The 27,947-nt window shown below is 44.7% G+C and overlaps 2 protein-coding genes and 1 pseudogene across 11 annotated transcripts in view; 2 read left to right on the top strand and 1 right to left on the bottom strand.

Moving 5' to 3' along the window:
• Positions 1–401: 401 nt before the first annotated feature.
• On the bottom strand, positions 402–25,282 carry COPS7B (COP9 signalosome subunit 7B). Of its 7 annotated transcripts, none has more exons than XM_081096252.1 (7): positions 25,134–25,247; positions 15,251–15,428; positions 10,679–10,754; positions 8,048–8,136; positions 5,891–6,093; positions 4,767–4,872; positions 402–1,597 (listed from the first exon to the last, which is right to left on the bottom strand). In XM_081096252.1, the coding sequence occupies exons 2-7, from the start codon at positions 15,410–15,412 to the stop codon at positions 1,439–1,441; spliced, it is 795 nt and encodes a 264-aa protein (XP_080952378.1). In that variant the 5' UTR covers positions 15,413–15,428; positions 25,134–25,247; the 3' UTR covers positions 402–1,438. The 7 variants fall into 7 exon arrangements, with proteins under 7 accessions (XP_080952378.1, XP_080952377.1, XP_080952380.1 ...); XM_081096251.1 differs by lacking the exon at positions 25,134–25,247 and adding an exon at positions 19,819–20,185; XM_081096254.1 differs by lacking the exon at positions 25,134–25,247 and adding an exon at positions 19,819–19,948 and having other exon boundaries at positions 5,891–6,128.
• LOC308522555 (ATP synthase subunit f, mitochondrial-like) lies at positions 22,193–22,445 on the top strand (annotated as a pseudogene). Its single transcript has one exon. The product of its transcript is annotated as an ATP synthase subunit f, mitochondrial-like (transcript).
• Positions 25,283–25,368: 86 nt separating the features above from the next.
• Positions 25,369–27,947, top strand: part of PDE6D (phosphodiesterase 6D) — a 50,867-nt gene continuing 48,288 nt past the window's right edge. The window contains exon 1 of one of the 3 annotated variants that reach the window (XM_081096247.1): positions 25,369–25,894. In XM_081096247.1, the coding sequence (XP_080952373.1) occupies positions 25,845–25,894 (50 nt within the window). In that variant the 5' untranslated portion in view covers positions 25,369–25,844. The remainder of the gene's footprint in view (positions 25,895–27,947) is intronic. The other 2 variants (XM_081096250.1, XM_081096248.1) reach the window with 2 other exon arrangements.

Here is a 27,947-nt window from a genome sequence, read left to right as displayed (position 1 = left end):
CTTTGGACATAATGTTATATGGGCACATGGACCAGCTTAAAGGGGAAACGAGAGTAACTGTTAACATCTGATCAGCAGCAGGCAGTTGCTGGACATGTTGGAAAAGGAGATATGGATTTTCTCCATGTACTGACCCAGCAGGACATTTCCATGAAGCACCCTGCTCCCAGCTCCTCCAGATGTACCAGCTATGCAACTCTGCACACCAGTCACACAGTAACTACACTTTATTTTTTGTTCTAAAATGTGTTTTTCCCCTCCGTGAACTTTTAATATTAGTCCAGACCTCCACTTCCCGTTACACACACACACACACACACACACACACACACACACACACGCCACCCTCCAAGCAAATGAAAAATCCCCGGCGATCTGTAACAAATATTGACACGAGGGGGGAAAAAGGCATGTTGAAATGTATTAGAATCAGAACCTGTACAAAAAAAAAAATTAAAATATAACCTGAAACTGTTCAAGTTCAGAAAGGCTAGTCAAGTCCTTTTCTCTTGCCAGGAGAATGCCATCATCAGAGGGCTCTGGGTCATCAGCCAAGGAGGGGTGGAAAGAAACAGACAGAAGCAGCAACAGGTCCTTCCCCAGCAGGCTGGGTCTCAGCACCACTGTCCCCACCACAGATGCAGCCAGGAGTAATTAAAGATCTGGGGAGAGCAAGTGTTGGCAGACAGTCCCAGTGGGCAGCTGGGCCTCCACACCGAAAACCAGTCTGAGTAGTCAGGCAGCAGAGAACACCAAGCTGGAAGAAACTTCTGCCACCGAGCAGACCCAGAGCACCCTCCACTGGTGCTCGGATACCAGACATCAGTTAACTCAGTGCTCCCAACTAATGAGAGATTAGAGCTGGGCTTAAGAGGCTGAGTAAACATAGCCCAGCATCACATCCCTCCATGGCCGGATTGGAGCTGTCAACGAGGGACAAGGCAGGGGAGGGAAAACAAAGCATTTTGATACCTGGCTAGAGTGCCTGCACCATTGTGGGTACTGTGGTACATGGGGCTGGAGGAGTGCCCCCTCCTCACTCAGAGGAGCCTCCTTTGCAGTCATCCCTGTGGGCCGGTTAAAGCTGCCTCTGGCTATGACCAGCCTGACCAAATGACATGGAGCAAAAGAAAAACTGGGAGAGACAAGCCCTTAAACAGAGACAAGAACCTCCTGGAGGGAAGCTGGGCAGTGTTGACCCTGTTGGGATGGCATCAGTGGAGCCCCTGAGTCTGAAGGGAACAACTGGGGAAGGAGGGTGTGGGCGGGGGAAAGGAGTTAACGGTTCTTCTGGAACAGTACCAACAGGATGGGGAGGCGCTGGTGAGGGGACGGGCAGGTCTGGAACTCACTGAAGGTAGAGAGAGGAGGAAATAGGCCCTAGGTGTCCCCTCCCCACTTGCCCAGGCCTGGTGAGTGCCAGCTGCCCCAGCCGGCCCTAGTGGCGGCTGGAAACCAGACCTTTCACTTTGGACATCTTCTTGGTGGGCTGCCTCTGCTCGGCGTGAGGGGGACATTCCCGTTCGGCCAGTTGTTGCTCCATCTCCTGAGCCGAGGAAGATGCTGTGGCCTTGAGGGTCTTCTTGATGTTGGTAACCTGGAGGGAGACACAAAATTTGTGTGCGCCTTCTGTAAGCACCTGAAACTCATTCTCATTATAATAGGGGCCACCTAAGGAAGCAGCCAGAATCCTCTGCAAGAAAATCTGAAATTACCTTCAGAAACCCAGATGAGGAGAAACAAGCTGGGGCTACTCATGGGAGATATGTGGAAATGAGTCAAGCAAAAAAGTGGAACTAATGCCTGCTTCGTTGAAAAGAGGGGGAAAGCCATGTGGAAGTGGACCATTTGGCAAAGAAGTGAAAGAAAGCAGTGGTTAAAATGGCCTTCGAAAAAGAAAGAGTGACAAAGAATTTGATTGCTACTGTTCATGAAACCAAATATTCCCACAAGAACTCTGGGGATTCTGCTCCCTGAGCGCTTCCTGAATAAACAACTAGAGGTTGAACTTCAGCCACCTAACTGATAAATGGCGAAAATGTAGTAAAAAACTAGCAAAATGCTATCACCCTACTGTTTTCAGGATACCTTTCTTCACTTAACGAAGGAGGGGCTCAAATCTATTTAAGCAACTCCTGAACACTTTCCCATGTCAGAATACACACTCTCTGTACCATCCGTGTACTATTCTGCTATGAATGTTCTATCATCAAATTAGCTCCCAGTTTGTTATTCACCAAGTACAGAGCTCCTACAACAGCCTTCTGTTTCCCTTTGCACACTTTTGTGAATATCTGTGGAGGACAGTCTTAGAAATGAGCTTTCAGTTCCTAACCTGCCTGCACAACCAGCAGACTTGGCTCTATAGCACATGCACCCCACTCACCAAGACAGCTCTCCCATCAGCCTCTCAACAGACCCCCAGTTCAACTGACTAAAACACTTTGCTGTTTGCCTCTTTTGCTGTATATATTTTTTTCCCAAAAAAAAGTTCAGCACTCTCAGTTTCACATCCTTTAACGTAATCTGATGTCACAGGCTCTCACCCGCTCCATTCACAGAGGGCCCATTTGTGTTCTCTTCCCATCCCTACCACCACTCCCCACCAGAGTAATGCACCCGCTCCATTCACAGAGGGCCCATTTGTGTTCTCTTCCCATCCCTACCACCACTCCCCACCAGAGTAATGCAGACTCCCCATCTCTTGGTAACTCAATTCCATGTAAAAGTCTTTGATTCAGGATCCTGTCAAAAGCTTTTCACCAAATAAACAGACAAAAGCACAACCTCCCCCCCCCCCCCCCAGCCCTCCTCATCCTGTCTCCTTTTCATTCAAATGCCTCCTCAAGTACTGCCCTCCCAATAAGCCCTTATTTTGGGTGCTCAGTGACCTTGGTCACATGCAAGGAAAAGAAATGAGACGTATCCCCAAGAGAAAGCTTGGTTCTCTCTCCATATCTGAAACACCACTCATGATCCTGTACCTTCCTTCCCCCAACACACATTCTTCACTCAAGCCATGCCAGTCCACTGTGTCTCGGCCGGAGCAGTCATTCATCTCGCCTTTGAAGCACCTTGTTATTCTATCCTGGGCAAGCTTTCTCCTTAGCTAGACATCTGACCCTCCCTGTAGTCAAGCACCTTTCCCACAAACCTGCCCTGACCACTCTAGCCCACACAGACCTGCCTCCCATCTATACTTGCCTAGCAGTACCTCTTCCTCTTACATGGTAAAAGAAGAGAGAAGAGCTTCCTGGGTAGAAAAACGTCACTCAGTTGTGAGGCAAAGCAAAGGCAGATAACAGGAAGCAGAGTCCACAGTGGGAAAGAGCTGGGAGATGGAGAGAACACTCTCCAGGAGGAACCAGGAGGCACCCTTTGGTGAGCTCTAGCAGCCAACAAGCCTCAAGACTGTCACTAAACTAACCCTGGGGGATTTTCTGCGTCATGGAAAACTGGGCTTACTTTGTCCAATTACAATTTATTACCTACGTGACTCAAACAAACTAATTTATAAATGTAATGTTATATATATTAACATTCCACACAACACCAGACATATGCACATACAAATATGAAGAAAAACATGCTCCAAAGTCAAATACAAATAAGGAGATGCTCTGATGCTTTAGAGACCATGAAACAGATCACAATGTTATTACTTTATCTTCCCCTGCTTTGCTAGAATTGTAACTTATTAATATGTGTTATTTCTGTGAAAGGAAGAGAATATTCTTAGGCAATAAGTGATAGAGCTGACTGCACTAAGAGGGAACATTTTTGAAGCTACAACTCACCAAAGGGAAGCTGCTGTTATAAGAATTTGAGGGGGAAACATCAAGTTTTCCCTCTTAGAAAAAGCAATCTAACTTAAGGATAAATAAGGAAAGATCACCAACTCAGCTGATAGAATGGCTAAAAAAATAGGTCAAGTGTAACAGAAGCATAAATACCAACAGAATATAACAAGAATTATACTTTTGTTCTTTGTAGATTTATTTTCTTTTCTAGTCAACAAATATTTAGTGAACCTTTGCTGGGGAACAATCAACAACCTACACTAAGTACTCCGATCATCATTTACTGAATGAAAAAACGTGCCCTGGCCGGTGTGGCTCAGTTGTTTGAGCATCGTCCTGTGTACCAAAAGGCTGCCAGTTTGAAAAATTGCCAGTTCAATCCCCAGTCAGGGCACAAGCCCAGGTCAGGCTGTAGGCTCAATCTCCAGTTGGGGATATGCAGAAAGAAGGTAGCCTATCAACATTCTGCTCTTACATCCATGTTTCTCTCTCTCTCCCCTCCCTTCCTCTCTCTCTAAAAATCGACTTTTAGAAAAACTGGCAAGGCTCTAGGCTTTGATCATGCTCCCTTTCCTCTCACAGTGGTCTGTTCCAGATTTCCTAGAAGTTGATTACTAGTAAATCAGTAGATTGGTATTAAGGGATCTTTAGCCTTTTCTGCAAATTACTTTCTCTTGGACTTCATCTAATTCCTACTGCCACCTGGTGGCAGCATCAGGTTCTGTCAGCAGGGGTCTCCGTAGCCATGTTTTGCATCAGGGGGCCATTGATTACAAACCCATGTGTCCTGGCTCTTTTAAAAATAATAATAATAATACTAACTTAAGTAGTCACACTCACCTTTACCCCAGCACCCAGCCAGTGCCTGTTTGTTGATGACTGATTATTTCATCTACAACAAGACTCACAAGATAAAGGAACAAACAGGGATCCCCTGGAGCAGGGGAACAAAATTCTCGTCCTTACCTCTGCCTCTACCTGCTGCTGAGTTCGGCTGTGGTTCTCCTTGTACTGGTTGGCTCTCAGAACTTGCTGCTCAATGCCTAGCAGAACTGCTTCACAGCCGTCACACCTGCAAAGGAGATAGCCAATCCTGAGTCACATAAAGGTCTGGGAGCTCTCCTGCAGACTCCAAAATCTCCCTCCCAACTCCTTACGAGGGCTTTCTGTAACACCTCCTCTGCCAGGGTTCTTACCTCCATACTCCTTCCAAAAGACAAGCATTTCTAAACAGGGCATATAACATAGGGCACAAAGAGACAAATATGGAGGAGGATGTGGGGTAGTTTCTTAGAATACAGCCTTAATCTCCAAGTTCTGTATCCCATGGGAAAATTTTACACATCATAAGATAAAAGGAATTAGGAGAGAGTTTACACATGTCTTGAGAGAAAAAATTATTTTCTAAAACCTTGTATTTTGAAGACTTTAAAACTCAGCTAAATCCTCATCTCCAACTAAGCCCATCGGGCTTTATAAGCCCCAAATCATTTATATGACTTCATAACAAACCCTTGTAGAACCTGAAATAGTTCTTGCACACATCAAATTCTATTAAAATAGAGTACGTGCAAATATCCCACTTCTTTTTATATACCAGACTATAGTCACATTAATATAGTGTGAATCTGTGTTCCAACTTAGAATAACCCATTCCTTGTCTTCACTACCTCTCACAATGTTTTTATAAACACTAGCCCAATGTTACTGATACTGAACATGGTTTCTCTTACCCAAAGAATCTTACCAACACTAACTTCCTGAGTTTGCAAAGCACAGGGTCCGTGTCACATAGCTAGGCTTCAGAGGCTCCACCTGCCAACCCTGGGCATTTTACAGCCCACCATTAAATAGTCCCCAGCTCAACTAGGACAAGAACTATTTTACAACCAAGGCACTAGGAGGCCTGAAATGATTCCTGTTGCCACACAGCTATAGTCACAAATGTAGCCCCTAATTCTCTGCCTTACTATCCTAAGACCCCAGCTCCCAGGGAGCTCCAGCTAATACCTGGAGACCATATTTCCCCAAGCAGAGGCTAGCTATCCCCCTCCCTAAAGAGAGGTGACCCCTCCATCTTTCAGCCTCACCACTCATGCAAGGTCTTGACAATATTATTGATGTCCTTCTTTCGGATGTCACGGCCAATGCAGAAGTCCACTTCCAGAAGCTGGTTTCGCTGGTCCAGCTTGCCCTGGATGATGTCAGTGTAGACAGCCTCGATGATGAGGTCTTCCAGTTCCCGGAGATTCCGCATCTCCAGGTCCTTCAGCAGCACGGAGTAGGGGATACACTGCAGATAAGGCCATGTGATATTTACAAAAACCACTGGCAAACATTAAAGAAATGCAAGTATTACCGACACAGCCAACAGCTGCCTCTGGGCTTTGGGAAATGCAGTGTAATGATAATTATTAACATCTATGGCACAAGAGATGGATAAATGAGCTATAAGACCAATGGGATCCAAACAAATCCCATAGCCCATCTAGAAATGCATTCTCCAAGATTCTCTGCCTCCTGGACTTTGCCCCACCTTCAGCTTTCATGCTCTGAAGCAAACTCTTTGGGATCCTAAAGACTTTCCAGAAGAGAAAGGGAAATACTTGGTATATACTTGGTATATGCCACTCTGCCACCTTCTGAAAGCTTGCAGACTTTGCATAAAATGCCAGCTCATCACAAAACTCCAAACAATCTCAGATGCTGGCGAGGAGAACTGAGGGCACAAGCAAAAACACATGCAGGCTAACACATCCACTACAGGTGGCCAGCGGTACAGCCAGCTCAGTCATCCTCAAGTTTACAGTTGTTTTCTCAGACTCTTGTAACCAGTGTCAATTCCCAACAACAGTCCTTTATTCAGCTGTACCAACATTCTGCATGACTCGAAGACAACTGGATATCTAAACATCCAGTTTTCTGCAAATCCTGACACATTACGTCTGGAAATTAACATAGTGATCAAATCTGCAGAAACTGACAGGAGGAAATGGATACAGAGAAGAGAGCACACCTACCTAGAGGGGTTTTTTATGACTAAAGGTCTGAAATCCAGGGGCGATAGGTGAACTTACAATGACAGGTTGCAAAAATAAAGGAAAAAAGTTACTACTACTCTTTGGTACACTTAAGAAGTCCATGATCAGGACAAAAATATAAATAACAGTCAGGTCATCATTTCCTAACAAAATAGGCCTCCCCTCTGAAATGTCAGGCTAAGAATCAGAAGTTTGTGATTAGATAAGGTAAAGTGATTTCAGCAACTGAAATGGCAATACAAGAACAAACATATACCTCTCAAGCTCCATCACAGAGGGGAAATCCAAAATCAACTTCTTCAAAGCATAGCCCCACAAAAATTTACTCAGGCTGGGATTTGGCAGAGAGCCAAATCAACTATCAGCTAACCTAATCTGGATCTTCTTTGTTAATGACTATGAGCAGCTGGTTGCAAGGCTGCTGCTAAAGTGAGTGGGGGTAAACTCAGATATAATGGAGTGACATCTTACAGAAGGTTTGAGTCTAAAGCTAGCATGTAAGGCAAAAACTCCAATTAGTATAATTAATCTTGAAAATCCCCAAAGGGCCCTGGCCGGTTTAGCTCAGCAGATAAAGTGTTGGCCCACAGACTGAAGGGTCCCCGGGTTTGATTCTGATCAAGGGCACATACCTTGGTTACAGCTCGACTCCTAGCCCCAATGTGGGAGGCAACCATTTGTTGTGTTTCTCTCACTCTGTCTTTCCCCTTTCCTTCCACTCTATAAAAATCAATGGAAAAATATCCTCAGGTGAGGATTAACAAAAATAAATAAGAAAATCCCTAGAGGAAGGCAGCATATTAAAAATTACTTCTCAGTAAGTCCAACATAGCAAGTTTGTCCTCCAGCATTAGTACAGTTCACTGTACACTGAGCAACAAATGAAGTGGTTCACTTGCACTGAGAAGCCCTGCTGTTTGAAAAATACCTATCTTTAGACAGCAGTCTCCCTTTAGGAATGGCAAATATTCACACCACATGAGGCACCACAGCATGCCAGAACTGAGATCTGCTGATTCACTATCACTCCTGGGCATATTTTTCCTAAATGGGAGGGTGAGTAATTGTCAACACTATTTTAATTATCTTTTGTCCTTTGCCGAGCAAATCCTATGACTCTACTGTATGTAGCTGGGAATTCCCACATTTATGCCAATTACAGACCTGCCTTGAGGGGAGGAGACAGGAAAGGGTTCAGAACTGTACCTTCATTCTCGATGCCAAGCTCACGATGGTAAGGTGCTTCAGCTTGTTCTGCTGAGCTGTGCTCAGTTCTGGCAGGCTCTCCTTGTTGGCTGCTCAGTCCCACCCACCACAAAAATCAAGACACAAAATAAAATTAGGATTTCTCTATGGAATAAACACACCATTTCCTCACACCAAATCTACTAAGTCACTCAGGACTCTGCACTTATTCATTAGGCAAATGTTCCATGAGCACCTCCTGTCTTCTCTGGAAGACCATGTGCTTCCAAAGAAGACAAGACTCACTCTCTACACACAAGGAGCTCAAACTCCTGAAAATCCAGGCATGAATGCACAAAATGACGACAAATTATCCTAATGGAATAGTACTATTTGTACCCTTTGTGACATTCAATCAAGTTCAACACATCTTCACTGAACATCTGTTATGTGCAAGGCACAATCTTAAATGATTCAGGGGCACAGAGGATAAATAAGATGGGCCTTGTCAGGACTGCTGCACTACACATCTCCAGGGGCACCAACCACCTGGAACTATGCAACTCAGTGGCCCTGGACTTACCCTCAGTGTTACAAGCACATGTTTCAACAGCTACAAATGCAAGGCAGAACTAACAGAAGGTCCAAACTACCACAAGAGAGCAAAAGGGTGAGGAAGAGAGGGGGAAGGGATGTGGGCGAAAGAGAGAGGCAAAGCTAGGAAAGGGGGATAAGAGGTAGGAGAAAGAGCAAGTGAGTCCAATCACATTAGGAGATACAGGAGAGGGGGGGAAAAAGAAACAGAGTTTGAGATGAGCCTTGAAGGATGGGCAAAATTTCAGTAATAGCAATGACACTAACAATAGCCATGGCGGCAGCCACAGGTAACATACAGGACAAGCTTAACTTAGTGTAGATGCACACACAGATCCAGAGGCACATACACACATCCAGTCCTCACAACAACCTCATGAGATAGATTCTAAATGCTCTCAATTCCTTATCCATAATACTGGACTCCAAAAGGGTGAATCCAAACTGATTTTTTTTCCCCTTGAGCATGGTACTAAAATTGATCTGTTAGCAATTCCTGACCTGAATTAAGGTGGGCTTTTTATCCCACTTGTTGTGAACATTCACTTATTTTGCTACAAACTATGATGGCAGCCCTAGCGGGTGGCTCAGTTGCCTACAATGTGGTTCCATACACCAAAAGGTTGCGATTCCATTACTGCTCAGGGAACCTACCTAGCTTGCAGGTGCACTCCCCGGTCAGAGCACATAGGGGAGATAACTGATGATGTTTCTCTCTTACATCGATGTCTGTCTGTCTATTTGTTTCTCTCTCAATTCCTTCCTCTCTCTCTCTAAAAAAAATCAATAGAAAACATATTCTTGGGTGAGGATTAAACAAATTATGATTGTGTTTGACTACAGGTGCTGCCCACACCCCTCAAGGGTGTTACATAAAAATGCATATGCATCATATTACCTTTTTTAATTCCCACAAATTCTAAATTCTGAAACATCTCGCCCAAGGAGTACAGGTAGAGGACATGGATTATTACAGAGAAGGAAACTGAGGCAGAGAAGATTATTTAATTTTCCAATGACATGACCAGTGGAAATGGAGCTAGAATATGCAGGCAGTCTGGTTCCAGAGTCTGTGCAATTCTGCCTCTACAGTGAGGGCAGAAACAGAGGACACACTCATTGGAACAAAGTGAAGGTCAGGGAAAACTGGCAAGTGGGAAACTATACAGTCTGACAGCAGCAAAGAGTAAGCAGAAGTAAGAAGCAAAAAAGAGAGTAAGAAAGAGGGTAAGTCAGGGATATAGTAGGGAATGTTCTGAGTCACACCACTAAAATAAACTGCCAGGCCTTTGTCATGCCGCTAAAATAAGCCAGGGAAGCCAGACAAAAATGGCTTGGGTGGGAGGTAAGTTAGCATTTGGACATGCATGCACCTCATTCCTAATATTTATGATTCTAATTTTAAATGACTCAAATTACCTACAGAAGAGAATGGACTAAGTCAATTATGGAGTAGGAGATTGTGAAATACTAAAAATGACTTCACAGACTTAAAACATGAATGCCTATGAAACAAGTGGGGGGGAAAAGCAAGATATAAAATTGTGTACATAATCTAATCACACGTACATAATAGAAAACCCAAGCAGAGGGGGAAAACCGAGCACCATAACACTAACAGCAGTTTAACACTGGTACAACTATGAGTGACTTTTGCCCTCTATTTTCCAAATTTTCTTCAATATAGTTTAGCAATATTATTTTTATAATATTTAAAATATTTAAATACTTTACAAGTGGGTATTCTGACATTTCACAACACTCCAAGTGTTCTACAAACACCAGTCATCAAGAATCTCATCTGGAAAATAAACAAGGGCTATATTTATGGACAAGCATAAACATAGTCCCCATTTTACCCATTAAGAAATAAAAGGTGAGAAGGAAGAGTCCTCATATAAGATCACCGACAGAGCACAGTAAAATGGGCAACAGCCAGGTCAGGAAGTTCCCACCCCATCCTTTACATCCCAAACCTCGGTGATCCTCTGGGAGGCAACACATCTAAACAGAGGGATAGAATTAAGAACAGTCTTTGGAGGATCTTAACCAACTCACCTATGTAATCTGGGTATGTCCCATAGGCAAACAGGTTCAGCAACTGCAAATACGCAGCATTAGCTCCTTCTGCAAGCTGAGTAGGGAAAGAAACAGTTCAGAGACCAAGCTGTCTATCAATCACTGCAGTGTTCAAGCAGAAGGCGGGTGACATGTGCCACAGTTCTGTATTCTATTAGCTGGTCCCTTTCAACTCTTTCTTTGGGAAAAAAGTATTAAGATTAGTAAAGCCCCCAATTTAACTTTTCTCTCTCAGGAATTCCTTTCTTTACACTTCACATAGCATGCCCAAGGAACTGCTTTTGCTTCAACAGATACACAAAGCAGTAAGTATTAGAAGCAGTTCAAGTTTTCTCAAGATTCCCTTGCCATTAAAATGAACACTGGAGCAACCTTGTCCACATACCATCTTGGCAGGTACAGCATGAGCCACTATCAATCCAAATTAAACAAAATGTAGGGTTGGTTCCAAGTTTCAGGACTCTATGTGGACTGTGACGCTGGGAGAGATGAGCACAGCATAAGGTGCGACAGAAGAGCCAGGTTGGGACAAGAAACCAGGATATCAGGCAACCCTAAGTAAAACTTTTCATTAAAATTACTTATTCCTCACTAATGTTGGTGTCAAAGAGCTTTCTTTAGAAGAAGAACAAAAGAGAATGTATTCTTCCTGAAATGCTCTGCTGTCAATTACCTTAACTGGGTGTTTCTTTTACTCACAAATATGGACCTGTTACTCTTCCAATTTACCAAACTCAGTGAAGTTTAAACAGGAAAACCCAAGTTATTCTATGGACACCAATGAAATACTAATCAATTTTAACCACCTTTTAAAAAAGGGTTCCAGCCGAAACCGGTTTGGCTCAGTGGATAGAGCGTCGGCCTGCGGACTGAAGGGTCCCAGGTTCGATTCCGGTCAAGGGCATGTACCTGGGTTGCGGGCACTTCCTCAGTGGGGGATGTGCAGGAGGCAGCTGATCGATGTTTCTCTCTCATCGATGTTTCTAACTCTCTCTCTCCCTTCTCTCTGTAAAAAATCAATAAAATATATTTTTAAAAAAAAAAAAAAAAAAAAGGGTTCCAAGCCTGGCCAGTGTTGCTCAGTTGTTGAGCATCAACCCATGAACTAGGAGGTCATAGTTCGATTCCCAGTCCAGGCACATGCCCGGGATTGCACGCTCCATCCCCAGTAGGGGGTGTGCAGGAGGCAGCCGATCAATGATTCTCTCATCATTGATGTTTCTATCCCTCTTCCCTCCTCTCTCTGAAATCAATAAAAGCATTTTATTAAGTTTATTAAAGGTTTCCAAGAAACTACATTTGTAATTTCAAACCACTGTAAGTCAACTAGCTTATTCCAGGCTTACATATGGAAAAAACAAATCAAACTACAGGGAGGTAAAGGGGATTTGTTAAACACCCCAAATTAGAGCAAGCATCCTAATATCCCAGTCTACCTTTTCAGGTCTGTTAACAACCTCCTGAGGTCCTGAATCAGAGGTGGAAGAGACCATCTAATCCAATCTCCACTTTTCAAACAGATGATTACAAAACTAGCTGTAACAGACTATTTCCTCTAGAGCAGATGCTCCAAAACTTCTCCCACTGGCCCAAATCAATAAGGTCTTTCCAGTTTTAATTTTCATCCATCTCCTCTTAGCCAATCTTTCACAATTACAAAACAACTAGTCAGCATATTCTTTCAGGCTTTTTATGAACCTGAAGGAACAGATTATCCCTTAGTCATCTCTTCTATTTAAATGATTAGCTATCAAGCCATGAAAAGACACAGAGGAAATTTAAATGCATATTACTAAGTGAAAGAAGCCTATTTGAAAAAGCTACATTTTATATGATTCCCTCTATAGCAGCGGTTGCCAACTGGTGGTCCGAGGACCACTGGTGGTTCGTGAGGTCCAAAAGTTTGGCAACCACTGGTTTAAGGAAACCTTTGGAGCAACCGTCGCCAACTGGTGGTCCGTGAAGTCTGAAAGGTTGGCGACCACTGCTCTATAGCGTAATAGAAAAGTCAAAATTACAACAACAGTACATAGGTCAGTCAGTGGTTGCCAGGGGTTAGAGGGAAGGGAGTGATGAACAGGTAGAATACAGAGGAGTTCTAGGGCAGTGAAACTACTCTGTATGATACTGTAATAGCGGATACATGGCATTATGCATTTGTTCAAACCCATAGAATGTACAGCACCAATAATGAACCCAATGTAAATTATGGACTTTGGGTGATAATGATGTGTTAATGCAGGCTCCACACTGGTGAGGGATATTGGTAACGGGGGAGGCTATTCATGTGTGAGGGCAGGGGATATATGGTAAATCTCTACCTTTCTTTCAATTTTGCTGTGAATCTAAAACTGCTCTAGCCTGGCCAGCATGGCTCAGTGGTTGAGCATTGACCTATGAATCAGGAGATAACAGTTCAATTCCCAGTCAGGGCACATGCCCGGGTTGTGGGCTCGACCCCCAGTGTGGGATGTGCAGGAGGCAGCCAATCAGTGATTCTCTCTCATTATTGATGTTTCTCTCTCTCTCTTCCTCTACCTTCCTCTCTAAAATCAATAAAAATATTTTTTTTAAAACTGCTCTAAAATATAAAGTCTATTTTTTTAAAAAGAACCCAGTTCTCCTCCATTTTTCTCATAGCATTCCTTTTCCTTCTCTGATATATTAAATTTGTATTGAAAGCCCAGTGTGTCCGTCTACATATTAAGCTGTAAGGAAACAAGGGTGAGCACAACGGAGCATAGTCTCAACAACACTGATATTAAAAAAACTCACAATTAAAAAAATAAAAGCAGCTCTTTTGGTCTCCAGCTGTTGCAGGGAGAAGAAATGACGCTATGTCCACGTGCCTACAATGGATGGTCATAGGGAGCTGCTCCAGTATCATTAAGAGGAAAAAGCAGATGTACAGCAGCAAGTCCAGTCATCTGAAGGCCTGCAACTCCCACTACAACGGGCTGATTCACCACAAAGCTGTAGGTGTGGAGCCAGCAGCCAACAGCAGAAGTGTCCTAGTGGTCGTGACGTGAAGAACCAGCCAACAAAAGACAACGGCCTCCGCCCTGGCTGGTGGGCCCAGAGGTAAGCGAGTTAGCCCGCATACCCAGGGGTCACAGATTTGGTTCTGGTCAACATTTCTGGGCTGCAAATTCCCTGGCCCCAATCGGGGCTCCTGCGGGGAGTAACAAATTGATGTGTTTCTCATATTAATGTTTTTTTTCTCTCTCTCCCCGCCTCCACCCCTTCCTCCCTTCCACTCCCTCTAAAAACCAACAGAAAAAAAATATCTTCAAGTGAGGATTAAAAAAAAAAAAAAAGACAATCACCTCCTATGTGTGGACCACCAAAAAGAAGAATACCAGGCCACCCTCAGCCTCATCATGCCACAATCCACAAGAACAAGTACTGCCCAGATTTGTGGATGGAAGCCAGCTGCAGAACCAGCACCATCCTGGCAGCCAGAAAGAAGCTGTGATGGAGAAAAGGAAGCCAACCCACCCCACCAAGAGTGCCTGAACACAACACCCAAAGTAATAACGATGCCACCAGACTGCTATCTATCTCAATCAATAAGTATAAAAATATCAATGAATAAATAAATACAGTAATTCTCCATATCCAGAGGTTTCACACTGGCGATTCAACCAACCACAAACCAAAAATATTTCGGGGGGAAAGTCCCAGAAAGTTCCAATAAGCAAGCCTTGAATTTAGCCACACACCAAGCACTATGCTGAATCACTGTGAATGAAGTGATGTGATAGCATACCCTGCTATATATGCAAACACTGTGTATTTTATACAAGGGACTTGAGCATCAGAGGGGGGTCCTGGAACCAATCCCCCAAGGATACCGAGGGACAACCGTATAAAAGTATCCAAAGTGGGAAGTAAAGTTGAAAAGTAGAGGTTGCTTTACATCCCTTTATTCCACCTGGTCATTCTTCACTGGATCATCTCATTTTTAAGGCACAACAACCAAAACGGGATACCCAAGGTTTTAATAACTACAATCAAACAAAGAAGCAAACAAGCAAAAAGGACTTCACAGCTTGCCAGTCATATCCTTTTTATACATCTACTTTACACAGCTACACAACACTGCCCTTTTCCACAGGAAAAATACATTCCTTATTCATGCCTATCTCAGGTTCAACAGCAAACATTTTCTGCTATTATACACCTGACCAGTCTTCCTTGTCTATATTTGCACTGGAGGTTTTATCCTTAAGAATGCCTGAAATTACCCATTAAACATCAGTCTATGATTGCACTCTATGTTTGTAACTTACGAGGTTTAATTGGATCTTTTCCCTATCTTACAAAATTAGATTAGCAACCCAATCTAATTTTACCTCAAGTTCAGATGAAAATGTTGACTAGAAGGAATCCAAGACATTATCCTTGCTCTCTTCCCCTGTCCCACCAATTCCCATCTCTCCCTCAACAGGGTTCCTCACAGGTGCACAATGCTTTGGCATTGAAATTCCTTGGAAACCTGGAGACTCAAATGAAGGCTTAGAATAAAGAAGATAGAGAAATTGTTCTTACCTCCTGCACATTGGCCAGCTCCAGCAGTTCTCCAAAGACATAGACTCCAGGAGCCTCCAAGACTTGGTTTATGAGAGCAGTGAGGGCTGAGCCACTAGTACCTTTGGCTAGTAAAATAAACTGTTCCAGGAGGTTACTTGAGGGTTTCTGTTCACCTGCCATTCTCTGGTCTTAAGATCTGTCCAAAAGAAAGGTGTTTCCATCATTTTTCCTTCTCCTTTGCTAAGTCTATGCTTATTTAATGCTGGATCAGATATCTGAATAATTTTATAGCATTAAAAAAAAACACAACAGTTATAGAGTCCATATGCTATGACCACTTAGTGAGATGGGTAGGATTCAACCTGGAGTTAAAGGGATTTTGTCCTTATGCTGAGGTTTGAAACATATTTAGTAAAAGCCACTTTATCCCCATTTGACCCTCTCCCAAAGGCAGCATGTTCTAAACCAGCCATGGGCAAACTACGGCCTGCGGGCCAGATCCGGCCCGTTTGAAATGAATAAAACTAAAAAAAAAAAAGACCGTACCCTTTTATGTAATTATGTTTACTTTGAATTTATATTAGTTCGCACAAACACTCCATCCATGCTTTTGTTCCAGCCCTCCAGTCCAGTTTAAGAACCCATTGTGGCCCTCAAGTCAAAAAGTTTGCCCACCCCTGTTCTAAACCCTTAAACCTAACCAGGACTTAAAGAAACACACAGGAGGGAAAAACCAAGATGGCGGCATAGGTAAACACCGGAGATTGCTGCCTCACACAACCACTTCAAAAATACAACTAAAAGACGGAACGGACATCATCCAGAACCACAGGAAGGCTGGCTGAGTGGAAATTCTACAACTAGAACGAAAGAGAACAGCATACCAAGACTCAGAGGAGGTGCGGTGTGGAAGTAAAATACAGAGGTACAGGGGCGAACACGGAGCGGGCTGGCGGCTGAGGGCACAGTTGTCTTTTTCAATCGGGAGGGAGTCTCAAGCTCTGAGCTCCAGTTCTGGGCAAGTCTCTGGGGACCCAGACTCATACGGGAGAAACTGGACTGTCTGGAATCGGTCAGAACTCCAGGGCAGCTTTCTCTCGGAGGTGCTTGCAGCAATTGCCGAGACACTGAGAAGCAGGCCCTCTGAGGGCAGGACTGAGAGTAGCCATAACTGCTCGCTCCGCGCTGTTGATCCCCTGGGACCCCGCCCTGCCCAAGCTGTGCATGTAGTCTTTTGCATATGAAAGGCCTGGCCCTTTGCAATCTGATAATTACCTAACAAACTGCAGCTGGCCCAAGGCGCCAGGGCAATTTGCATTGCGTCACAGCTGGCTCCTGCTGGGTAGCCACAGGCAAAGGCTAGATTAGCAACTCCTTAGAGATCCAGGAGCCAGTGTGCCCAGTGGTCAGAGTGGGACCATCCAGATTGCAGCTCCTCGGACCCATAAAGGACACACTCAGGGGGCAGACTCAGTGAGCAGACTCAAAGCCCCATTGAAGCAAGTCTTGCCCCGGAGGGGTGTCTCCAGCACAGAACTTCTCTCACCATAGACACAGCTGATTCTCACAGCCAATTGGCCTGGAGGTCAATCCCTCCCAGTGTTACCTACAACAATCAAGGCTTAACTACAACAAGACTGTGCACACAGCCCACAAGGGGGTGCACCAAGAGTGTCTACCTCAGCTAATTGGGGAGGCTGAGCCACTGGGCCCTATAGGACACCTAGCACATAAAGCCACTCTATCGACACAGCAAAGCATAAAAAAATGCGGAGACAAAGAAACAGGACACAAATGACAGAAATGGAGGAAAGCAAACTACTGGATATAGAGTTCAAAACCACACTTTTAAGGTTTTTCAAGAATTTTCTAGAAACCGCCGATAAACTTAATGAGACCCTCAAGAAATCTAATGAGACCCTCGAGGTTGTGATAAAGGACCAACTAGAAATTAAGCATACACTGACTAAAATAAAGAATATTATACAGACTCCCAACAGCAGACTAGAGGATCGCAAGAATCAAGTCAAAGATTTGAAATATGAAGAAGCAAAAACACCCAACCGGAAAAGCAAAATGAAAAAAGAATCCAAAAATACGAAGATAGTGTAAGGAGCCTCTGGGACAGCTTCAAGTGTACCAACATCCAAATTATAGGGGTGCCAGAAGAAGAGAGAGAGCAAGATATTGAAAACCTATTTGAAGAAATAATGACAGAAAACTTCCCCTACCTGGTGAAAGAAATAGACTTACAAGTCCAGGAAGCGCAGAGAACCCCAAACAAAAGGAATCCAAAGAGGACCACACTAAGACACATCATAATTAAAATGCCGAGGGCAAAAGACAAAGAGAGAATCTTAAAAGCAGCAAGAGAAAGACAGTTACCTACAAGGGAGTACCCATATGACTGTCAGCTGATTTCTCAACAGAAACTTTGCAGGCGAGAAGGGAGTGGCAAGAAATATTCAAAGTGATGAATGCCAAGAACCTACAACCAAGATTACTTTATCCAGCAAAGCTATCATTCAGAATTGAAGGTCAGATAAAGAGCTTCACAGATAAGGAAAAGCTAAAGGAGTTCATCACCACTAAACCAGTATTATATGAAATGCTGAAAGGTATCCTTTAAGAAGAGGAAGAAGAAGAAAAAGGTAAAGATACAAACTATGAACAACAAATACGCATCTATCAACAAGTAAATCTAAAACCAAGTGAATAAATATCTGATGAACAGAATAAACTGGTGATTATAATAGAATCAGGGGCATAGAAAGGGAGTGGACTGACTATTCTTGGGGGGGGGAAGGTGTGTGGGGGATGCGGGAAGAGACTGAACAAAAATCGTGCACCTATGGATGAGGGCGGGGGGGGGGTGAGGGCGGAGGGCGGGGGGGAAACGGGTAGAGGGGAGCTATGGGGGGAAAAGAGGAACAACTGTAATAATCTGAACAATAAAGATTTAATTTTAAAAAAAGAAAGAAAGAAAGAAACACACAGGAGCCCTAGCCGGTTTGGCTCACTGGATGGAGTGTCAGCCTGAGGACTGAAGGGTTCCAGGTTGGATTCCCATCAATGGCATGTACCTTGGTTGCAGGCACGTCCCTGGTGCCGGGTGTGCAGGAGGCAGCTGATTGATGTTTCTCTCTCATCGATGTTTCTCTCTATCCCTCTCCCTTCCTCTCTGTGGAAAATCAATAAAATATACATTAAAAAAAAAAAGAAACACACGGGAGTTCTCCAGTACCTGTTTTATATTCACCTTATTAATAGACTCGTTAAGAAAAAGAAAATCCTGCCCATACACAGAGGTGGCAGATGTAAGCAAAAGCAATCAGTTACAGCTTCCAGTGTGTCATTCGACTCCCACCGACAGCCAGGTACAGATAAGGAAAAGACCCAAAAACAGACCAAGAAAGATGTCTCATTTAATCAGAAAAGTTACTTAAGCATAGAAAAACGGGGGAAGTCATCTTGAAAGATAAGCAGCAACATATTCAAACTAAGAAAATACATGGTGTGTAAGTCCAGGAAAAAAAAAAAATCCCTCAATTTGGCCTTCACATATCCAACTTGATATGTGACATTTTACTAAACCTGACTTCAGAATGTGTATGAAACACCCAGAAAACAATGAAGATATTATATTGCCGTCCTGAAGACATTAGGGGCAGGAGAGCCCCTCAACTGCATAGTCTAACCACGTGCTGAGTGTATGTGGGCGCACACACTGCACAGGAATCCTGCGTAAGAAAAGATTACTCCTCCAAGAACGGTACGTATTGGGCCGGATGACAAAATGAAGGAGAAGAATTATAGTAAGCTGAAGCAGAGAACAGTTCAAAGAACGATAATTTGGTGCAAGAGAAACTAAGTTTTCCTGGGGAAGCAGGCACACAGGGCAGCAGCAGTCCCTTTACAGTATTAGAGAAACAAGTCTGTCGCCTCACTTAAGGTCACTAAGGTCTTGTCGGAAACAAACAAACAAAAAAAGTGAAGTGCCAGGGAATAAAGGTTGCTGAGAAGGCAAGTGGGCAGAGGCGAGAAGGAGAGAAGGTGGGAGGAAGAAGAGGGGGAGGTGATGGCTAGGAAAGGATGAACGAAAACCTTTCCAAGTGGAACACGTGTGAAGCGATTGAATGGAAGGGACTGGGGTGGAAACGGATTCGACAAATGGGCAGAAATTTCGGTTCTTCAAAAAAATATATATATATCGGCCTGAAAAGCAAAGCCCGTAGGGGCAAAGAGGTAAGGAGGCGGCGCTGGTAATCGCTTTCTTCTGAGTGGGCGGGCCCGAGGAGGAGGCTAGAGACGCAGGGACGGTGAACTCCGTCGTGGGGGGCACTATTTTGATGGGTAGCAGAGCGCAAAGTGGCAGCCTTTGGGAATGGGGAAGCGAGAGGAGCCGCGGGGCGGTCTCAGGCGGGGAAGGACTTCAGGGAGGGCGGACCGGCGGCGGCGTGCTCCGGACAGAGCGGCGAGTGAGGAGCCGCGGGGCGCGCTCTCCGGGGCGGGGGCGGGGCAGAGCGGCCGCGGGCTTTCCCGGCAGCGGGCGTGAAGCCCAACAACCCCGACTAACCCCGACTAACCTGCCTGCTGGGTCCCGCCTTCTCGCTGGCCCCGACCTGTCTTCGCGGTCTCTCCGTCCTCTAGGTCGCTGTCTCGGCCTCCCGGCGCCTGCCCGCTGGTTGTCAAGCGTCCATGATCGACCCGGCGTCCGACGCTTTTCTACCTCCGCCGACCCGTCGCCCTTACCGCTCCCCCGGAAGCCTCCCGCTGCTGCACTCGAGTTCCGCCCACACTAGGTTCTCCTCGCTGGAGAAGGGGTCCTTGTGGGTCTGTAGCCCAGGAATCGGGTGGGCGGTCGCCAACGGGGGGTCCGCGAGGTCCGAACGGTTGGCGACCGCTCAGGCGGTCCTGGGGCCCAAACTATCACCATCACCATTTCCTGGGTCTGAAACCCACCCCTTTGGTGGAGCTTTACCCCCAGGAGCTCCCTATGGCGACTGCGGCTCCCCTGGCATATGGAGACATATTAACCCTAATAACTGTCTATTAGTCGTTTTTCCATGTGCTAAGTGCTGTACATTGTCTTGTTGAATTTTCATAACTTTATGGCCTACAATAGTATCCCCATTTTTCAGGTGAATTAACTAAGTCTAAAAATCCAAAAGCCAGTAAGTAGCAAAGTCTGCTTTGGCACCTAGGCTATCTGAAGCCAAAGACCATGTTCTTCACATCTATTCAGAAAAATGTTTTAAATAAGCAAGAGCTGGACTGAGTCAACAATGCCTCTGTGACCAAAATGACATTCATGGCTGCATTTGGGACTTACCAACTCCACTGGAAGATGGCTAAGGAAGATGGCTACATAACTGAATACTTAGGCTGATTCCTTTAAAGTACAGTATACACCACAGGCTTTCAGGTTTGTTTTGTTTTGTTTTTGAGAATATGTTTATTAAAGCTGGGAACAGTGAAACAAGGAAGGGCCTACGATAAAAGAAACAACAGGAGAGAGCCTACGTGGGCCTGCTCTGGCTCTCTAGAAATGTTATGGGAAAGAGGTGAACCAAGCCGGGGCTGCTGTCAGCTCACTGAAAAGTCAGAAAAACATGGGGCCTTGGAGACAGCAATGCTACTGCCCATTGCTCCACTGGTTGCAAATCTTGTGGGGAGCCTTAGAGCTTAGGAGAAAGAAAATTCATTCGAAAAGGAGATTCAAGTAGTGTACCCCAAAGAGGACTCTCCAACTTTCAGGTCTTGAAGATGAAGAAAAGACCTCTATTTGCCCTTTGTGCTTTACAGAGTGCAGAAATCAGGACAGATGTGAAGGAGCCTAACACCAACCCATTCATGTATTCAAAAAATGTCTTTAGCACCTATTATTTTCTAGAATGTTACATGAAGAAAAAACAAGGTTCTTGCCCTCAAAAGCTTCAATGTGTTAAGTGCTATGAGAGACAACACTTTGTAAGCACAGGAGAGTATGTTGAGGAGGAAGAAAAAAAAAACAGGCATCTTCAAGGCAAAAATGGGAAGAAAAGGGGGCAGTGATCACAGTTACAGGCTTGCACTGTGCAACATATATTGATGCAGAAAAGAAATCCATAATAGCTGGAACCAAGGTTTCAGAAATTAGGAAAACAGAGCTGGAATCAGGTCATCCAGGGTCTTGGAAACCACAGGCCTGGCACCATACCCAGTAAATACCTAAATACAGCAAAGTATCTACCTATGAGAGTTTACTGTCCCCTGGAAGAGACAGGCCTATCTGACTATGATAGATGGTTGCCACAGGCACCTAGGAATACAGGCAAGGCTCTCCTTGGGGAGAAGAGATCTAAGGCACACTTTTGGGGAAGATGAGGCTTGAGTTGAGCCTGGAAGAAAAAGCAAGCAAATCACAAAGGGTGAAAACCATATTAAAGAGGTTTTATTTGCTCTTAAGGGCACTTGGAGGGCTAGCTTAGGGTTTTAAGCTGTGGAGAGCTATGAATAATTGCCATTTTAGAATGATCACACCAGCTGCTCTAGGAATGGATTGGATGTGGAGAGAACTGGAGCAGGGAAACCCTTGAGTGACTTGATGTATTCCAGATAAGAGACTGTGAGATCTTGAAGAAAGGTAGTGGCAGTTGGGCATGTAAAAGAAGGGATGTTGTTAGAGACATTTAGACCATATGCGCTACCATCAATATTCCAGCAGTGCCTCCACTTCCTCCAGAACAATGTGCAGACTCCAAGACTGCAGCTAAAGCCTTTTGCACTATGCCTCCTGCCTACCCTCCCATCTTTGTCGTGCCTCACCCTCTTTACAGCCCAAACTCCAGGCCTTGCCTTGCCCACCACAAACTACACCCTCACTCACAGCAGGGCCTCGAGCTAGCTCTATCTTCTTTGCAAATCTCTCCCCTCATAATTCCCTGCTAAAATCCCACCAACAATACCCTGAACTCCAAGATGACGTCACTAGTACCACTGAAGGAGGAGAAACTCATGGATGTCAAAATGGGAGCTGCCAAGCTGAATACTGATGCGGGATTTCACCCCTAAAGGCACTGCTGAAGCATTTCAAAGAGGTTTCTACTGGTATTACAACAAGTATACCAATGTCAAGAAAGGGAGCATCGATGGGGTTTCTATGGTGCTGGCAGCTTCTGTGTGTTTTAACTACTGCCATTCGTATAAGGAACTCAAACATGAGCTTGACTGAAGAGCACCACTGAAGAGGGCCCAATGTGGACTCCACATTCCTGACCATGATCTTTGTCCAGCACCTGTGAATCCTTTCATATTGTACTTAATAAAAGAAATCCTGGTTAAAATAAAAGTTTTTAAAATAAAATCCTACCAACCCTGTACACAAAGATTTCTTAAACTTTATGTAAAAAGCATTAATTGTAAAAGAAAACACAACTATTGCACTAGAATTAAGAATTTCTGTGTATCAAAATACACTAGTAAGGAGAGTGAAAGGACACGCTACAAACTTGGAAAAGATATTTGCAAGCATATATAATTCCATATCCAGGCTATAAAAAGAACTATAAATCAATAAGAAGACAAACAATAAAAAAAAAGAAGACAAACAGCCCAGTAAAAATAAATAAATAAATAAATAAAAATAAAAATATAAAAATAAAAATAAAAAAAATAAAATAAAATAAATAAATAAATAAATAAAAAGATTTGAACAAGTATTTCACAAAAGACATCCAATTAGCCAATAAGCACATGGAAAGGCCCTCAACACCAGAGACATTGTAAGTAAGAACTATGTTATGAGATGCCACATTTAACCAAAATGGCTAAAAATAAAAGACTGGCAGCACCCAGTATTGACAAGGTTAAAAGTGAACTAGAACTCTTACATTGCCGGTGAAGGTGAAAACTGCTACAAACACTTGCATAACTGGCAATATCTACTGCTGCTGACCAACATAGCCAGCAACTCCTCTCCTATAAATGAATACACGAGTCCACAAAAAGAAACATAAGAATGCTCATTGCAACTCCTGCCCCAGTAGCTCAGTTGGTTAGAGCGTTGACCCGATAAGCCAAGGTTTTGGGTTCGATCCCCAGTCAGGGCATATACAAGAATCAACCAATGAATTTGTGAATGGTGGAACAACAAATTAATATTTCTCTCTCTCCCTTCCTCTCTCTCTAAAAATCAATTTTTTAATTGATTTCAGAAAAGAAGAGAGAGATAGAAACATCAATGATGAGAGAGAATCATTGATCAGCTGCCTCCTGCACATTCCCTACTGGGGATCGAGCCTGCAACTTGAGCATGTGCCCTTGACTGGAATTGAACCCGGGACCCTTCAGTCCATAGGCCGATGCTCTATCCACTGAGCCAAACCAGCTAGGGCTAAAATCAATTTTTTTAAAAAAGAATCAACCAATGATTGCATAAATAAGTGGAAGAACAAATCAATGGATCTTTCTCTCTTGCTCTTTCTAAAAAATTCAATCAATTAAAAAATTATAATAAAGATTGCTCATTTCAGCTTTGTTAATAAAAGCCAAAAGTTGATAACTAATAACCTAAATGTCCATCAACAGTGCTATATGCATACAATGAAATACTATTCAGCAATTTTTTTTAAAAAAGCTACTGCTACATACAGATGAATGTCACAAAAATATTGATGAATGGAAGAAGACATTCATATTGTACATACTATATGATTACATTTAAATGAAACTCAAGAACAGATAAAACTGATCTATGGTAATAGAAGTCAGAAGAGTGGTTATTGGGATGGGAAGATGCACTACTGACTATAAAGGGGCACAGCGGGTCCTGGAATAATTCTATACCTTGATTTGGGGGGTGGTGACACAGGTGTACACATATGCAAAAACTGTGCCCTTACTGAATGTTAAAAATCTAAAGAAAATTTTTTAACCAAGGAAAAAGAGTCTACTTATCCTTCACATTCAAATGTCACCTCCTCTATCAAGTTTTGCCAGCTAGAATACATCTCTTCATGACAGCCTCTGTAGCATTCTGATGTCCTTTCTCTTATGCCATTTATCATGCTCCATCTCAAATCTCAGTGGAGTCTCCTCATTTCCCTAACTAGGTTATTATCTTCCTGTGGCAGTAACCATGTCTTTCACCTTTTACTGACAGAGGGCCTGGCAAATAAGGAAAGCTGAGAAAACTGTTTGTTGAATTACATGGAAGGAAAAATTGGGTGGGTGCCCACATGGGTCAAAGGGGAACAAAAAGAGGAAGGCCTAGAAAAAGAATAAATCTCCAAGGAAACCTTCACTTACACTACAACTATTCCTGAAATCTCATTAAATGTCACCTTGAGCAACAAAGAATGAATCAAAACACCAAGTCCTACCTAGAGTGAAGATGAACAAACATCACACTTACAGGAAATCCACCAAATAAATGCTTACCTAACCTCTGGGTGGTTTCAACCTGTATGAGGAAATTTCACCAAGGAGAATAACAATCACATAGCCATGCTGCTAAAAATATCGCCAGCCTGGTGTGCAAAAAGCTCAGACAGGGGGTCAGGAGACTTAGGGCCTAATTCTAACTCTACCTCAACTTGCTGTGACCGGTGGACAATCTCTTCGCTTCGGTGGGCCTCGGTTTCCTCATTTGTAAAACAACAGGGGTCGGATTAGCAAATTCTCTAAAGTCCTTTCCTGTATTTATATTCTGGGTATACAATCACTCTCTCCCAGTCCAAGGCAGGAACACAATAGAAACCCCCGCAAAACACGTAAAAGGCGCTCCAGACCATAAAACCAACATGATTTTAAGGAGTTATTTTGTTACGTTATCTTCCACGGTTTAATCAGTGTTTTTGTTTGTTTGCAGCCTTACCATGATTTGCAGGAGATTTCTGAGTTCCATGTAAACAGAAGTTACCTCTCTGTGGGCTGTCATCTTCTTTTAGAGTGAAGAGGGTCTTCCCGCCTGGTCCCAACTCTCCAGATTCAAAAACCACCAAACCTGAGAGAGGGTTTATGAATTTGCGCACACTGCGCGGCACACTGAAGTCTAAGTTACAGGGGAATAGAGTTTATGGAATGCTGGGATTTGTAGTCCCTGGGCCTCTTTGCGCGCCGGGACCTATGGTTCCCCTGTGCGCCTCTGGAATGCTGGGAAATGTAGTCTTTGGCTCATCACACAGTGCAGCCTGCCGTCATCTCAGCACCCAGAGGCGGGAGCGAGCCCTTCGAGCCTCTGCAGATCTGAAGCCAAACCTCCGGGGAGAAAACTCTAGGCAACAAGAACGAATGAAAAATTTGTCCTACGGGACTTCCCGGGGAGGGCCCTTCCTATCGACGCTCTTCAACCCCCGCGAAGCCGCTACGTGATTCTATTGGATGAGCATGATGCCAATCTCCAAGTCGGGCTTTCTATTGGCTCTTGGGCGGGCACTCCAAGGCTAGGGGGAAGGAGAAGGGATCAGGAGCGGGAGCTGAGGGGAGGGAGAGGCCGGTCCAGGTCTGGCAGCCGCCTCTGCTCGCCGGAGGTCTCCAGGCGGGGCTGCGGCTCAGTCCTCGGCTCCGGGGCACCGTCTGCGAGGCTCCGCCGGGCCAGCGTGGGAGAGCCGCGGGCGGCAACTGCCGCATCATGTCAGCCAAGGACGAGCGTGCCCGGGAGATCCTGAGGGGCTTCAAACTGTATCCGCCCGGGAGCGGGGCGGGGTCGGGAGGACTTGGGAGGCGGCCGCTCGCTGAGGAGACGGGCCAGGGAAGGGGGCCGCGCCAGGTGGGCACCACGAGAGTGGAGGCGGGGGAGAGGAAAGGAAAGGCTTCCCGCGCCCCCGACGGACCGGGCGCTGGAGGTGGGGAAAGGGGCGTCCTGAGAGAGGACAGGGACGTTGACTGGAGCCCCGCCGGGCTGGAGGCGAAGGCGCCCTGGAATTGGGCTGGGAAAGGCGCCGGACGCCGGGAACGGGTGTCGGGGAGGCCGGCTTGGGTCCGAGCTCCAGCCCGCGCCCAGAGGCCGCGAAGGGGCTGCGGCTCCCGGGAAGGGCCCAGCGGGCGCGGTGGGTTGGCCTGGAAGCCCAGGAGTAGCCTCTTTGGCGGGAAGCCCCTCGGGGGAGCAGGGGAAAGTGACTTGGAGCGACGGTCCTTGTGTGGGACAAATGCAAACGCTTGTGTTAAACTCTCCTGGGTTCCCCCCTCCCACACCACCCCCGTCTTGTTTCCACAACTTCTCTTCCTCACTTGTGGCTCCGCGGGGCTGGAGCAGAGGAAGGGGGGAAGAGAGGTCCCGCATCACCCTCATCTTAACTCTGTCTTGGCCTTTGAGGCGTTGGACTCTGCTGCTTCTCCCTCAGCTCCTCAGCTTTCTTTCCATCAAAATGAGAGCCATGGGCTTGTGCGTGAGATGCCTTGAAGTGTTTTGGTTTTGCACTGGGACTCCTGGCGAAGGTGTCTTCGCTCGGGTAGACAAGGTGGAGCTGTCCAGCAATTACTTGATTACGCTGGGCACACAGTAGGATATACCGTAGTCGGGTATGGAAATCATTGCCTCGGGCCTGTTGCGGCACCGCTTGTGCAGCCTCTCCTAATGCAGGGAGAAAGCTTTGTGTTTTAATGGAGTGTTAAGTCTGTAACCATGTAATACAGGTGAAAAATATGCAGTCTTGTACAGTCCAATTTTATATTTTCCTGCTGACTTTAATCTCTTCTTACCACGTATGCATACAATATGGAACATTCTTAAATTCCTCTCTCAGTGAAAACGTGGTCACCACTTTAGGGCTCCTCCCCTGAGGTTTAGGAAGCCACTGTTTTCTGAGCCATGTGTTTTCACAATGCCCATTTCAACCCTGCAAATTTTAATGGCTTTATCACAATCAGAAACCAAGTTGTTAGTAAATTTTAGCACACAAGTGCAAAAAAGTTACCAGACATTTTGAATGTACAAATGAAATTTTCCGAATGGAAAGCGAATCTGCTGTGCTTGCTTAAAACACACACACACACACACACACACACACACACACACAAATGGAAGTCGTCACCTTTGCATACTGCCATTTCAGTAGTTTTATATAGCTCCGTGTACTTACCATGTTTCTCTTCATAAAGTAGAATAGGATGGCTGAAGTGTTAGAAAAGCTATGACATGGATTTTGTTTTTCCCTTAAGTAATTTTATTGTTACTTAACTTGTATACTGTAGACAGTAAGCCAGACACTATGGAGAATTGTGATATTTCAGAAGCAATATTTTGTCAGCTTGGAATTAACGTATTGCTGAAAACAAGGAGGGGTCTTGTTAATAGCTTTTGAACAGAGCAGAAAGGGAAAGTTTGAGCTTTTCACCTTCAGTCTTGGTTCTTGGACCTGTTGAGACAGAAGCTAAGGGACAAATATGGAAAACAGCAGAAAGCAGAACCTCTGTCAGCCCAATAGAAGGGAAGGTGAATTAACCAAGTCAGTAATGACATTAGTGGGTCAAGAAACACATCTTCAAGGCATTTGATATAGGTTGATTAAATTATAAGGGGAGCAGCCACACTAAAAAAAGTTAGCATGGGAGCAATGGAATGCTCATCCTCTGGTAGCTTTTCTTGGCATCGGAGAATTAAGAGAGAAAAGGAGCCCTGGTCGGTGTTGTTCAGTGGTTGGAGCATTGGCCCCCCCTCACACTGAGGGCTCTCCGGTTTGATTCCCAGTCAAGGGTGTGTACCTGAGTTGCCATCTGGTCCCCCACCCTGGTC

Source organism: Myotis nattereri (assembly GCF_964212035.1).
Source record: "Myotis nattereri genome assembly, chromosome: 7".
Lineage (NCBI taxonomy): Eukaryota > Metazoa > Chordata > Mammalia > Chiroptera > Vespertilionidae > Myotis > Myotis nattereri.
Note: the sequence above shows the minus strand (reverse complement) of the source record. Positions and strands in the feature narration are given on the sequence as shown.

Coding starts and splice junctions, on each gene's coding strand:
- COPS7B (XM_081096252.1), bottom strand. CDS start 15,412: ATGGCAGGTGAACAGAAACCCTCAAGTAACCTCCTGGAACAGTTTATT. Junction 10,755..15,250: donor AGCTGGCCAATGTGCAGGAG/GTAAGAACAATT, acceptor TTCCCTACTCAG/CTTGCAGAAGGAGCTAATGC. Junction 4,873..5,890: donor GTCAAGACCTTGCATGAGTG/GTGAGGCTGAAA, acceptor TCTCCTTTGCAG/GTGTGACGGCTGTGAAGCAG.